Source organism: Leuresthes tenuis, unplaced genomic scaffold, assembly GCF_036924035.1.
Source record: "Leuresthes tenuis unplaced genomic scaffold, fLeuTen1.0.hap1 SCAF_20, whole genome shotgun sequence".
Taxonomy (NCBI): Eukaryota; Metazoa; Chordata; class Actinopteri; order Atheriniformes; family Atherinopsidae; genus Leuresthes; species Leuresthes tenuis.
Genome location: NW_027325374.1, coordinates 15,786,078 through 15,801,202, shown reverse-complemented (window position 1 = coordinate 15,801,202; position 15,125 = coordinate 15,786,078). Strand labels below are relative to the sequence as shown.

Here is a 15,125-nt window from a genome sequence, read left to right as displayed (position 1 = left end):
AATAGAGTGGGGAATTATAGCAAGAGAATGGAAGTAAAAACCAAGAGGTGTAAACAAAGCCCTGACTATGAGCTGCTCCAGAGTGTGTGAGGCATCACTTGTAGGTATCCTCCAGTCTGCCACACATCAAGCCAGGCAGATCCAAGCAGTCACAGGTTTGTTCAAGTCTCCCAATTCCTTTTATTCAATCTGTGTTTCAGTCTGTTCCCTCCAGCTTCACTTTTCCTCCTCCTCCTCCTCCTCCTTCTTCTCCTCCTCCTTCTCCTCCTCCCTTCACAGAAACTGAAGAAAGCGCTGAGCTGAGAGTGAGCATGTGTTAGCAACAGTCAATGACAGTTTGGCTGCTTCCAGGGACCTGCTGCTCCAAGGAGGGGTGAGTGTGTGAGCGTGCGTGTCGGGTGTACATCATGAGTGTGTATGTGCAAGTTTGTACACAGACGTCAAATCACAGGTTAGCAGATTGCGACAGAGAGTGCAATACGGGTGAAGAGACACTCACACACTTTTGGAGAGTTAAAGAAGAAGTGCTGAGAGCAGAAAGAATTGGACACAATGCACTTCCTCTTATCACAGCAGATCTGAATGAAACTCGTCCAGGCGGAGTATCAACTCTGATGCAATGCATGTGTGATCAAGCCCAGTTCTCATTATCATATGTGCAAGTTGGCTGCCTTCCTCTGTGTTCTCTGGCAGCAAGCTTGCGAGTATGCACATTTTTATTTAAGGTGTTTGTGCGGAAACCTGTTAAGCTGGCATGAGCGCCTGCCTTGCCTTGACATCCTGTCTGTCCTGACTAGATTCCTTTACCCCTGTCATCTTCTCCTCTGCTTCCTGTTCCTCCTGCGTTAGTCCACTTTAACTTCTCCTTCAGCTCATCAAGTCTTACTCTTCCCCCCTGCTCCCACTCCGTGCTTCCTATCATCCCCGCATTAAACTTTCATCCTCTTTGCTCTTTTCTCCGCCCCCACTGTTTTCTCCCCTTCTTTTTTCCTTTTTGCCTCACTTACTTTTCGCCACGGATCTCCCGTCTGTCTCGCTCCAGGCAAAAAATTCCCAGCTGCACTTTCCTTCCTGCTGCAGTTCCCACACATGAATCCCTCGCTTTTCTCCCTGTCACACTGATCTAGGAAGAAAGCACACGTTCAGAAAAAGCAGCGCTGGAACAAAAAAATAGTTCTTGCTCAACTCAAACGGAGACAACACGGCCAAGAAATAACAATCCCCAGCATTTTCAGGCTACTTCGTCTTTACTATGTTCTTACCTGATACTCGTAAAAGTACAAGTGCTTCAATTATGATCACTCCATGTTGCCCATGTCTTCTTTTAAAAGCTCTGCGTAGCTCTATTGAGAAGCATTGAGCATTTCATAGGCTGCGGAATATGTGTTGTTGTTATTGTGGTATTTTGTAACATCTGTCGTGTGCGTGTGTGTGTGTGTGTGTGGGTTTGTAACTCTGGCAGAATTACGTGTCAATGGGAGTAGCTCTCCAGGGTGTTTTACTCTTTCTAAAGAGAAGGCAGGCTGACTGAAGCTGTTGTTGATGATGGAAATTAGTGAAAGGAAGCTTCAACCTGCCATTTAGTCTTCAGTAGCAGAGCCTCTGATTTTCCACGCCCACAGGCAAAGTGGGCGACTGCCCTCGACGAGTTTTTTTTTTTTTTTAAAGAGTGTAACTACAAAAAACATGCTATTGTCTCAATATGACATTTTTTTCACAACATGCATATGGCTCAAATGGACTAGCAGAGGCCACATGTTTCACAACTACACCATATCTCCATTCAATATTTCTACAGCTACAGGTTTTTCAAAAGTATTTTCAGGAGAATTTAGAAGAAAAGAAAAAAAGCCAAAGGTGTTAAAGGAATTTTTGTTTTGTTTTTAGTCTACCGTACAAAGACAGAAAGAAGAGAGAAATCAAAAGGAAAAGACGCCAACTTTTGGTTGAATTTAAACACTCAATATCAAACCATTTGTACTAGATTCAAGGTAGCAACACAATATATCTGATGGGGTTAAGTAATGCTTCGGTGCCTTAATGATCCTTTAGGGGGCAAAAAGCTGTCAAGATGACTTACTCCGTCTGCTCCAGCTGTGTCTGTTTGTATTTATCCCTGAGACACAAACTAAATAAAGAACTCCAAGCCTGCGTTCAAATCCGCATTGCTCTGAATAACCCAATTTTTAAGGTTGAGGAAGCGCATGCAAAAAAAGTTTCAAAATCAAATATGTAAAGACAATCGACAAAAGTAGGGCACCGAGTCCTGCGTCAACTGTTTGTGCAGCCTTGCCGAGCTGCAGTGATAAGTACAGGCTGGCTTTTGTTTAGATGAATGGGGAAGAATGCCTGTCCGTGACAACTTTTATGTCAAGGAGTATCAAATTGTCTTCTCACAAAAGAAGATCAGATAAAAGCTACTATTTATTTCAGGAGAGTTTTTTTTTTCTTTTTTTTAGTTATTTTGGAAATAACCACACCTTAGCTTAGCTTAAGACTGGAAACACAAGGGGAAAATATTCTTTTTTTGTGATAGAGTGATCCTAATACAGGGATCCTAACAGCACCTACCTGGTAGACATGATAAGAGCTGCTCTGGTTGCTAAGAAAAGGAGTTTATATTCTTCCTTTCTAGTCTCCTTTAGCAGAGGATACGCTAGACCATCTTTAATGAAGGGAAATACTTATTTGGATCCACTAAGCACAGTAATTGTGAAGACAGGAAGAAGAGTTTCGTCAAGTATCATATGTGACAAGAATATATTTTAACTTCTGTGACCCCCTCCTATTTTTATTTGTCATTGACCAAATTTCCAAGTCGCTACCTTTTGTTGGGTTAGTTTTCATCTTTGGAACCAGTGACAGACCTGTGCTGCAGCTGACTGAAAGTGGTGTCGGGTTGGTTTTAAATCACTGCTGTCCTCATCAACGCTTCACGCTTTCCACTGATCTCAGTGGAAATTGTTTGAGACAAGACATGGGAGATCAGTTTTAGACTATTTCACACTATACCTGTAAACAAATAAGCATGGCTTTTACCCTAAACTTTCCAAAATGCACAAAAGACAATCTTAAATCAGGGATATTTGGATTTGATTTTATTAGCTGACGTCACATCCCAATATGCTCATATGTGTATCATCGACGCAATAATGATTATTTATTCTTTCAAATACAACGATTATGTGCCGCACCACACAGACCAAGGTCTGTCCTGCTCTAAGTTATAAAAATGAGTGTAACACCACAATGAATTTGTTTTTAGAACCGAGTTATTGTAACGGTTAAAAAAATAGAAGGTGCAATTATATGTGAGCTTTACTGGTAGATTCCTGCAGCTTTATAACCAGAGAACCAGACAAGCCATTATTCAATAATTCCTGTTATTACGCTAAGCTAAGATAACCAACCACTCCTCTAAAGTGTTGGTGGATCTCGCAAAATGTCAACACTGTAGGTAGAGCTGGAACAAATCCAGAAAAATAAATAATTACACTAAGACGACAGCAAGAAGAAAAACTAGGTAGTAAATATAGAATACATGCTGTGCACGTAGTATCACATTAAGATTTGAAGTGGGAATCTACCCAACACGACATCAATATGACACATACAGAGATTTTCAATTTACATTTTGCGGATGACTTCAGAAAAGAAAAAGAATGCAGAGGAACAAAGTTCACGGGGGAATCTTCGTCTACATCCAAGTGGAAATTCGCTTTTCCTTCCAGATGCTGTGTGCCGAGCTTTGTGCTGCCAGTCAGATTCTGATGCCACACCCAGTGGATTCTGAATAAACCCTCCTGGAGAACGAACACATGTTTTTAAGGGAGAGGAACGTAAAAAATAAACAGACTGTCGAGAACTATGTGAAAGCCTTTTTATCCACTGTGAGCTCCGAGTGCTCAGTCCACGTGAATTGGCAGCTTCAGGGAAGGCCTAGTCCGCAACTGCACACTGCGACAGTAAACACACATTATAAAGGGAGGAGGTTGAGAGAAGAGAGGAAAACAGCGGGTGAAAGAACTCAACAATGAGAGCTATCAAGACAAACAGACCTACAGAAGTAAAGATGGAACATGAAATTGTGGAATCGGTTCAGACATGCATGCATAAAAAACAGATTTTCTCATCAGATGTATCTGAAATAGCAGCCTTTCTTTCTCTTTTTATCGCTCTCTCATTATCCCTTCCCATCAATCACATTTTTTTAGACAGCTTTGGCTGCAGTCACAGCTGTGGAAATGAGGAAGTGGAGCAGCCCCATTGCATTCTTTCAGCAGTGATTGAGCTTCACATGGTCCAGTGTCACATGCCGGCCATTATTTTTATGGGAGCCACTAATGGACGTTCGCAAAACCCAGACCAGTGTTTTCCATGAAAAATCACTGAAGAGATGAGAATCTATAACAGCAAGATCCGGTCAGTAACCACTTCCCAATAACAAGATAACAGCAGAAATGAAAATAGTAAAATATAACTGGGTTGTAGCACAAGAAGCGGAAGATTAGCAAACTAACCATAAAATGTCAGTTACACAATGATTTCTATTTCAGGTCTGCCCACATTATTCACCACAAAACCATGTTGGACAACTCTTCTTGGATATAAACACAATTTCAATCCCCCACCACTAGAAGTTAAACAGGATCCAAATGCGGGCTTTGGTTTGGCCATTCAAACCCTCCATCTCTCCTTTTAGAGCCATTCTTCCCTGGATTCGTTGGATGGATGCACTGAGCATCATCATTCTGTGCATTTCAACCCAGTTTCAGCTACTGAAAGGATGTCCGACAGCGTCTTCAAGATCTCTTTGATATGATGAAGAAAAAACTGTTGCCCAATGTCGCCACGCAGAGTAACAACTTCTCCTCCACTGGTTATCAGGGTGAAGAGTCCCCAAGCATCAGGCCGGCAAAAAAAACAGGATCTGTTGATGTAAAATAGTGTCTTAAAAGCACAAAACAAAACAGCAAAGGTGTGACGCAGCAATGAGCTGCTGCACCTGGGTCTATAGATTATAAGTATTTCAGTAACAGTGCTGCATCACCATTCCCTCCCTCCCTTGAATTCAGAATTTTGTTGCCCCTTATATTACCACCACAGTGCATTTTACTGAATTGTCATCGTCTCCATGGTACTTTCATCTGATTTCAACACATTACACAACAAGGCAGTTTAAATGCATTCACTCTGATGCCAACAGCTGCTAGCGTTACCTACAGATCTCATGATCAAAATGAAAGGTTTCTGAGGACTTCTTTTAGCATCAAACTGCTACATGGAGTTTTTGTCCTGGACAAACTGGCTGTTATTTGAAATCTACTGTCCTTGAAAGAAATCTTCTTGACAGCAGAATGATTGATTTTACTCTGCATGATGACAGGACAAATTTCCACCACAAAGACAACACCAGGTCCAAGATGTCAGAGGTTCATATGGGACAGATTCAAATAAGAACCTGTATAATCACTGAAAGCTTGTCTGGAAACACTGGTAATGTGTACACACGCAGCAATATTCTGACTACCAACCTTCATCTAAACAGGACAATATCCATATATCCATATTAATCTAAACACTGAGCATTAGCCTGCTGAGCGTCTACCTCAAACCAAAACATTATGTCTTCTTTTTACTGCAGTCTGTCACTTCTGTAGTGAACTACACCGGAGCCGGTGCTCTTGGGACAAGACATAAGCAGCCAAATGTATGAAAACAAGCCCAAAACAAGCTGTGGCATTCTTAAAGACAAGCCCAAATTCGCTCTTTACAAACAGACAAGGGCACTCCAAAGCCTAGAGCATATGTGCGTGTCATAAGATGCTGCAAAAACCGTGGGTGGGTGTAACAGTGAGATAAAGGTGTGGTAAGTATATGTCTACATCATGTGAAGAGGATTGCTATACTCCACATAGCTTACATTGATTACTGCTTAGTATTTGAATATGACCTTATTCAAGTTAAAGAGATTAAAAAAAGTCTTCTTCAAAGTAATGCCTGGTTGAGCATGTTATTTGATAGTAATTAGAGGGATGTGGTGTTGAGCTAAATGTAGGAGTGCATGAAGTTTTCCCATCTGTTTTCTGATTGAATTCATATTAAAATAATAAAGCAGTAATCAAAATAGTTTGTTAGTTTGTGATTGTGACTTTTTTTAAATTTTTTTTTACCATATTTCCAGTCTTTATAGAAATAGAAGCTGGTTAAGCTACTCAGTGTAAATTTACCTGTAGGACCCGCAGAGGCTGATGAGACAAAAACAGCCGATCAACAGAGGTTGCTGCGGTTGATGCTTTTGAAGAGCCGCCGCCTCTCATAACGCGCAGCTTCAGTCTGGCCAATGTCCTCACACAGATACTAAGGTGATAGATGGATGATAGAGGGAATGAAACACGAGGGCAAAACGACAAATATCCGTCCCCAGACTTATCGGCTGCTGGTTTTGTGTTTGCAAGTTACCATTGGCTGCTGAGGTTGCTCATGGTTGTCCTCTGTTAGGCTGGAGGTTGAAGCTAAAGAGGATAAAAGAGGAGAACGTCAAGTTGAACGAATGTGTGCATAAGTTTGTCTGCCCAGGTGCGGTGACGGCTAAAGTACAGCTTATTTTGGCAACTTTGTGATTTACAAGTAGAGAGCGAGAGGAGCGTATCGGAAATGTCTTGCAGATTTGTGCACTTCCTAAAACCTGACCTGCACATCTGAGGCAGAACATTGCCCAAATGTTCCAGAGCTGTGCTCCAAACTTCAGAAGAGGAGAATGCGAGGAATGCTCTGACACGTCTCTTTATAAAGAGGTGTTGTTGGTTTTGACGGACTCAGAATATCAGGTTCGATTGGCTTGGAAAGTGGTCCTTACCTGCAGCATTTAACCTTTTTTTAAAAAGGAAAAAGGGACATTTCTCGTGCACATCCATGTGACGCGCACTGGCTGGTGCCAGAGCGAGGGCATCTGTGAGAGAATGTGTGCAGCTAATGAAAACAACCAAATGGTTACCTTCAGAGCAGCATTCCTGCTGTAAAGTTTGACCCCGCTTTGTGAGGTCGGATATTTGACTTTTGGCCTCACTATGCCCTAGTTTTTCATGTTCATTCTTCTCCTCTTCGTCCTCTCTCAGGTTGCTCTGCTTCTGCCTGAGGGCAACAGAACCAAAGGACAGTCATTTTTGAAGAAGTGAATCCACTTGTGCAAACACAAAGCTGTGTCGTGTACATGAACCATACAGACACCAAAGTGCAATCAGACAAATTTCAGTAGGATAATTCCAGCTTATCTGGAGACGACAAGAGCCGATTCTGACAGGTAGAAATTTCGCTCCACAATTAGGTTCTTTTTATGTTAGCTGCACTTTCTCACCCCATTAAACTGAACCACTCCTGACAGTTTTCTTTCTACATATGACAGAAATACCATGAAGCAGACAGTAAAGACCTGGGCCAAGCCAAAGATTTATGACCTTTATCCAGCTTCAAGTTTCTTTGAAAGACTTTGTTTGTGGAGCCATTTTTTCTCTCTCCTTCTTTCCGTCTTTCTTGGATAAACCAGTGCTCTTTGTCCATATCAGGGTATCATATTGCTCATCATTGCTTACTACTTACTTATTACTTGTTTGAAAATGACTTGCAGTGTTGTGATGATTTTATGCTCCTTTGAGGTAAACCGTTTTACTGCAATGGAAACCAACCAATCTCTCTCACCCGCTGTAAGTAGCCGGATCTGCGATATTCCACATCACCTCCTGTCCAAAATAACCCACACGATCGCCGTCCTTTGTCCACAGTCCAGCTGAACCATCAGCCGATGCTGTGAGGACAAACAGTCTGTCTGCTTCCTCCAGAACTTCTACACATACAAGCGGCCTTGCATGAACCCTCCAACACTGCAGCAGGGGAGGTCGCTCACAAGCTGACTGCATGGGAACAGATCAAGAACACATCAAGCACTTGCGGATGTACGGTGTAGTACACAATGTGGTTTATCTCCATTTACTGTCCCACCCCATGTTGGATGTCCAGTGCGTAGGAAGAAATGTCCCACATCTGAAGGCAGCCTGTTGTGTCACCTGAGATCAGGATGTTGTTTTCAGTCTGATCTGAGCCTAGGCTAAGCACACATTGGTCTGGCTGCCTTGGAGCATAGAAATTACCTGGAATCAAAGGAGAAAACCACTCAACTGAGCTCATGCAGTTGTTCAAGCTTACTGTGAAGTACAGTCTGGATAGAAGAACTCTGGTTGTAAAAAGGCTCTTAAAGTTGCATGCAAGCAATATATATTGGAATTTTGCACTGATGTGCAGAATCATGAAAATCCCAAAAAAGACAAGCTTCTACACTCAACTACAATTTGTTATGTCACCTATCTTCCTGTTATGTCATGATCTGAAATTCCAATATGCTTAAAAAATATATACAGACTCATATAGACACATAGCATTGCAGTGGTTCACTTACACATGCATAAACACACCCATGCAAGCTCGTACACACATGCAGCGGTCACAGTGCTCGAATCCCACACCACTAAACACAGATGGGATCTGGAAAGAGACATAGTTGTGGCCTGCCAAGAATGGTACCGGCGGGAAGCCAAGTCGACAGTTCAACCTAACTGCAAGTGCTTGTGCTGTATGTTATTCCATCTTACAGGGGCAGGATCATTAAAACTGACAGCTGCTTGTCAACTGGTCTTAAAGTAACATCAGAATTTGAAATACATTTTTGTGCTGCGACCATTTTTTATTAATCTTTTTTTTTCAAATGAACTAACACGAGTGTCCCACTCACCGTAAGCATGTTTCTCTCCAGCGATGCTCCAGAAGCACAGACAGCCAGCCTGCGATGACACCAGGACACCCCTGTTTCTTAACTTTTTGCTTGCAGCTCGATGCTGAAGGAACAAGAGGTTGTCCACAGGGAGTGCCATTCTGGATGCACATGAGCAAGGAGCGAGAGAGAAAAAAAGGAAGAAAACCATGAATGTGTTTTTTACCCACAAAGGATCCTGTCTTCCCGATAAAATTGGTGAACACATTTCAGCTGTAATTGCAAAATTGTGCTCGCGGAGGTTCAATAACAACATGGTTATCTAACTTTTAGGTTCCCAGGTGCCAGAAATAAGGCGACTATGTACAAAAAGGTTCTAGCGTTCTTATAAAAACTGTTACTTTGCTTAATCATACTGTTAATGATAATAGCTCCGCTGGAATTTTTTTCCTACAAATTCAAAAAGTGTTTTCCAGACCTTCGATAAGTTTGTTTCCTTGGTTGTTTTTTGCCTCATCATTACACCGTGTTCCAGGAAATTCATGTTAGTGTTTTTTTTTTTTAATCCTACCAAACCAGACACTCACACACGAACAAACCTGGATGGAAACATCCCTCCTCCAAAGCAGACTAAGCAGAGCTGAAGCAATTAGATTTTTTTTGGGTAAGGCCTTTTGATCTGTTTTCTTTAAATGATTTAAAACTTGTCCCATGCGCTCAGTTTTTAGTACCTTTTTTTCAGTCTCCTCATGACATTTTGTCGGAAAAAATTAAATGACTTTATATTAAAGAGTAAAATATTGTTTGTCCTCAATTTCATGAAATGAAAGTAAAATGATCTGCATTTTCTGTTTTATGACCATGATAATTTATGTCTAATAACTGATTAAACAGATACTGAGGTACAAATCTGTTCAGAATCATCGGTGATTAAAACATGCAAAGCCTAGAATGACGGAACAATATTTGGCTTCCTGATATAAAGGACTTGAACAGCAGTACTTCTGCAGATGATATATACTTGATAGGGTTCTCTTACCGCTCCGGTGTCTCCGTCCGTAGTTGGAGCGATGGCCCTTGCGTCTCCAGTCTCCAGATAACTATCTCTCCATCATAACTCGCTGTGGCAACAACCCCCAGAGAAGTGCACTGACACACAGCCAAGATGTTTGATTTGTGAACACCACCAGACTTCCAAGACATGTCTGCCCTCACTTTCAGGTCCTACATGCACAGTATATACATAGATGTAAATATTGAAGCATATTTGCGATGTTGATTATGCAAGTTAGATAAACATTTAACTTAGTTCTGATCAGTTGTGGTGGTTTTGTGCTAAACCCCAGTGTTGCGAAACGCTTTGTGCTTCCCTCGGACAGTTTACATATGGTCTGATATAACATGTAATTGTTTGTGTTGCCTTGTAGAAAGAAGTTCGATATCCTCCTTTGCTTTAGTTTACACCTCTGGGCTTCCATATTTTGGAAAGTTCTCTATGATGGACCATCTGGAAGCTCAGCAGGTGGATGTTAATATGCTGTTGCAAATGTCTTTGATCGTACCCGCTACATGCGTAAATCTGTAATTAATACCATATGCTTTTATCAGGTCGTTCCTGGGGGTAGGGGCGGGGAGTAAGAATGTGGTGGAGGAGCACAAAATACCGATTCCTGTCGTCTTTAAGGAATGAATCCAGCAACGAAGCAGATTGTGGTTGGAGTTTGGATGATAAAACATATATACATAAGAATCTGAGCTATGAAAATATAGACAGCAGTCCCAGACTTTAATATAATCCTATTGGCATCTGCTAGCAAAAAGAAATGTGTGCTTGTGTTCATGCACTGAAATGTCGAGGATTTCTCAAGAGAACCATAAAAGCACTAAGTCTGACTTAAAGTTGTCAATTGATTGGATATAAAGTTTAGCTTAACTGTCAGAGTAAATAAATTCCCTCTTAAGCCTAAGCTGTTGTGAGCATTCTTAAGGAAAACACTGCACTTCAAGTCTGTAAGAGATTAGAGCATGTGGTGACAGCTGTTTGTATGGGACTCATTATCCCCATATCGACATGTGGAAAAGAACTTGAAGAGAAGTAAAACTATCAAGACTTTCAGTAGAAAATTATTCTTATGGCATCTTGACGAGGGGTGGTGAGATATACTGGTATTAACGATAATCGTTATATCAAAAGAATTTTAATAGTCAAGCCCATTTCTGTCCACCCTCGCTCCACTGTTCACTCACGTTCTAAAAAGTGCTCACTATACAGAAGACTCACTAGTGGGTGGCAGAATGTAGCAGTGCTACACAAGTACGCACTAGATATTCTCATTAACTTGTGGCATGAACAAACGCTGGCAGGACTTGTACCTATTTGAGGTTTGGACATCAGAAGGTTGCCTTTTTTTGTTGAGAAGATGTGATCATTACTCTTCATGACACTGACATAAAACTTCATTAAATAAAGTCAGTATGTGCACCCTTGTTTCTTTAATTGCACTGTATCAATCTTTACAAGCATTGACAACAGCTGCAACTATATAATCATCGTCAGTACACTAATATTGAATTAATATTATCCAAAAAGAGCAATCAGATATGTTGGAACTGCTTATGTGACAACTGTTAGGGATGTCTAAAAAGCAAGCACCTTTTTAGCCTATGATTACAGCATACTGTATACCTAATGTGTTTAGTGCTTAAACTGAACAGCTTAAGTTTCAGACATGGTTCCCGTTTACATTACTAATAATTTCTCAAGTCTAGTGTCTCAGGCAGAAAAAGACACGAACCGCTTGATGGTTGTGATGTCTGGGGAGTATTAGTTGTTAACCAGACATTCTAAATGGATAAGAAAACAACAATGATACGCTGCAAGCAGTAGCTAGCGTTAGCATGCTTTGTTAGCTCCTGGCTCCAAGGGGCAATGTAAGATGATCTATTTCAACCCAAACTGTGAATATCTTCTGTGCACTACTTTTAGTGTACTGTGCGACGAAAATGTAGTGCACTATATAATGAATGAGAAGTTTCAGTTAAAACACTACAAAATGACTTTATCACTATGTAGTGCAGTATTTAGTGAAGGAGTGTACACTTTGTACATGGCGCTGCTCTTGACATATTCAAGGCCGGTTCAGTGTGTATCCAACCTGTTCCAATGTGGCAGCTTTGATGGGCTTCACACCCTGAACAGAATGATATTTATATATGGACTGATGAAAAGTAAGACTTGGAATAACAGGTCAAATTTAGAGTAGAAACACAAAAATATCTCCCTGAAATGTGCTGCAGCAATAAACAAATATACTACCAGTTACATCCCTTTTTAGTGTGATAACGGGTGCACTATAACACGCTCCAGACAACTTCAAACTCCACAGGAGGTGTAGCAGACATATCTAGAAACTATGTCTGCTCTGTGATGCTAAATCACTATTCAAAGAGAAAATAAATGTATGTAGAAGGGCTGTGGTTTACTCATGAACACATGTTTGATTTTACCTTGGCTCCTGCAATGTTGTACTGAATGACTTGCTGACTCCACCCCACAGCTAGCAGCTGATTGTCTAGGAGACAAGTCAGCCCAGTGACTTCTGAGCTGGTAACAGGCTCCAACTTGTGCAAATTAAGGCCATTCAGTAAATTCCACACCTGGTTGAAAGTGGAAAGCACAAAGATCCTTTGATTAAAGCTCTAAAATAAACTATTTCAAAAGACCGTGTTATAAGGCCAAATGATTTATCAGATTCATGAAATTCCTGCAGCTACTGGCAGTGATAGATACAGTGAGTATTTGACCTTAATAGTGCCATTACAAGCCCCAGTGATCAGTCTTCTGTGAGAAGAGTCCAGTTCCATGCAGGTGATTCCCTCCTCTCCATGAGCATTTAAAATTTGAAGACGCCTCCTCCCTGTCTTAACAGTCCACAGAGACACAGATGAGTCGACATGTCCAGTTACCACCTGTTGCAGGGTGGGGTTGTAGAGAGCACAGGAGAGGGATGGTGGGCTTTGAATTTCTTTTCCAAATTCCCTTCCTTCATCTGTTAACCAACCACCCCCTCCTCTTCTTGTTTCAGCCAGCTTGAGGTATGACAGGTAGTCTTTGCAGCCCACCACTAAATGAGGCCATGTATCCTCAGGAAGAGGGGGACTCAGCAATAGGAATGGAAAGTTGCCATGTTCTGGGATGCGACCTGGTTGCAAGCAGGGAAACTGTAGGCGGACGGTTTTCAGACAGTGATGAGTAGAAATGTCCCAAACCCTCAGTTCCTGAAAAGAGAACAAACATCAAATCAAGCTTTGGTAAGACAAATTCACAGAAAAGTTCATGAACAATAAGTGACAAAAGTGAATTGGTATGTCTTAGACCCATTGTACCAGACTCACAGAATCTCTGGAGTAGCTGAAGATCTGCCAAACAGGTTGGTAGATTGCAACATCTAAAACGGTGGCATGGTGACCCCGAAGTGTGGCTACAGGACTTGAGGTCACATATCGTGTCCACAGCCTTACTGTTTGGTCACAACCCCCTGTGACCAACAACTGCAGATCTGAATTGTAGTCAAAGCATTTAGCTCCCTGAAATGACACAAAAAGACCAAAATAGAGAAGATGCTGCCTTGTGTGGATGAGCATTCAAGTTGTTTAAATGGGTTTGGTCTTTAAAACCACTTTTAACAATACCAGCCGTCTTAGCCAGTGTCTCTGTTTGCACGGGGGGATTTTTAAGGATGGAAACAATGTTAAAATGTTCAGACAGTTAACTGGGTCATAAACTCGGTGCGCTCATTTTAAAAACATCCACACCCGGTTTAAAAATGTTTTGAGCATCAGCTTTACAGTGACTGTATTTGCCACTTCATGCCGGCGGCGGCCAAACTTTAATAATGATTAACGTGACTCACATTTGTTTTTGTAGATAAAACTGGCGAGTTACGCAATATAGCATCGACATGCAAGATCACTCAAGGCTGTATAAATGATTTATCTTTAACTACAGATGTGAGTTCATTTTCATACTCCCACCTGCCCTTTTAGGTCAGTGTTACCCAGGCCACACTGACCTACATGTGTCCAACAAAAGTCAGTAGCTTGCACAATGACAGCATTTAAGACAAATGTCAACAGATAGACCTATATTTCTGTGATATAGTTCATTCATTAACGGGCACAAAATGTAGAGCTGTGATTTTAGACCACAAATGGAGCAAAACATGAAATGCTACATCAAAATTGCATAGTCATGTGTGTTTTTAACATAATAGCAACTGTCCCGAGCATTGTAAAAGTCTAGTTTACATTGTGATGTGAGTTACCTGCTTAAATTTCCAAATGTAAGGCTCCTGCTTCAGTGACACATTGATAAAGACCACAGATGTCGTGTCACTTTCTGATGAAGTCATGATGACATTACCACTGGGTTCAAACATCACTCTGTTGATTGGTTCCTGGTGGATTTTGGGAATGTGACGGTAGGACAACAAGTTGCCATGCTCACAAAGGTCCTTTCCAGAACATGGCAGAAAAGATAGAAACAGTGTGTTCAAATGTTGTTTGTGGAAAAAAAGAGTCCAATCAACAGTTCTTTCTCAAGCCTTCTTTCTTCATTTCTTATACAAAAACACATTCCCATTCAAAAAGACACATTCACTCCAACAAACAGTGATGAGCAAGAGATCGAACCTACTGGGAAAAATATTCTTCGTGGTTCACTGTCTTTCTTGGATTGATTCTTAAAAAGACCTTTTGATGGGTTCAGAAACCACATCAGGTGGACTCCTCCTTTTTCGTCTCCCAGGAGAAGCAGTGGAGGTTGCTCTGGACACTTAAAGAGAAACATTAAACACAATTTCAATACTTTCTTTCCAAAATGGTCCAGATAAACCATCTCATATAAACAATAATTCTACCTGTACATCATGCCAGTAACAAAGAGCAGTTGGGACACTACGAAACCCTACAAGACAAAAGAAGGAACAATTTAAACACACTTGTTTTCCTTTGTAATCCACTCAATTTGAAAAAAATTCAGAATTACCAAAACTAAAAATTCACAGACACAGAATTACCAAAAAAAATAAATTCAAAACTACCAAACAGATGGATATCCTCAAAAACACTGGTTTGATTGACACTGACAAAGTGTAAATCCCTGCTGTCAGTTGCTATGGCAACCCTGTGGACTCTCTCCATATACACAGCATCAGTCGCCCAGCCTCTGAACCTCCTCGTGTTGGCAATTTCCTCAGTTGGATCTCCAGCAAGCTGGTTTAAATAGAAAAGTGTGAGTTTTTGTGAATATTTTTGTGAATGTGACACTAGTAACATAACGTCACTTACCACGAAAGTTTTC

The 15,125-nt window shown here is 41.1% G+C and overlaps 1 protein-coding gene and 1 long non-coding RNA gene across 3 annotated transcripts; one reads left to right on the top strand and one right to left on the bottom strand.

Annotated features, from left to right (window-relative positions):
• Positions 1-69: 69 nt before the first annotated feature.
• LOC140278391 (uncharacterized) lies at positions 70-9,901 on the top strand. 2 transcript variants are annotated; one of them, XR_011909192.1, is made up of 3 exons: positions 70-155; positions 280-411; positions 9,827-9,901. It is a non-coding gene; the product is annotated as an uncharacterized lncRNA (long non-coding RNA). The 2 variants fall into 2 exon arrangements; XR_011909193.1 differs by having other exon boundaries at positions 280-451.
• Positions 6,432-14,593, bottom strand: LOC140278390 (cilia- and flagella-associated protein 337-like). The gene is made up of 10 exons (XM_072373377.1): positions 14,460-14,593; positions 14,089-14,277; positions 13,160-13,351; positions 12,569-13,042; positions 12,272-12,421; positions 9,804-9,988; positions 8,786-8,925; positions 7,999-8,147; positions 7,699-7,910; positions 6,432-7,134 (listed from the first exon to the last, which is right to left on the bottom strand). Exons 1-10 carry the CDS (start codon positions 14,538-14,540, stop codon positions 6,819-6,821), a joined length of 2,088 nt encoding a protein of 695 aa, XP_072229478.1. The 5' UTR covers positions 14,541-14,593; the 3' UTR covers positions 6,432-6,818.
• Positions 14,594-15,125: the final 532 nt, after the last annotated feature.

Coding starts and splice junctions, on each gene's coding strand:
- LOC140278390 (XM_072373377.1), bottom strand. CDS start 14,540: ATGTGGTTTCTGAACCCATCAAAAGGTCTTTTTAAGAATCAATCCAAG. Junction 14,278..14,459: donor CACGAAGAATATTTTTCCCA/GTAGGTTCGATC, acceptor TGTTCTGGAAAG/GACCTTTGTGAGCATGGCAA. Junction 8,148..8,785: donor TGGAGAGAAACATGCTTACG/GTGAGTGGGACA, acceptor CTTTGATTCCAG/GTAATTTCTATGCTCCAAGG.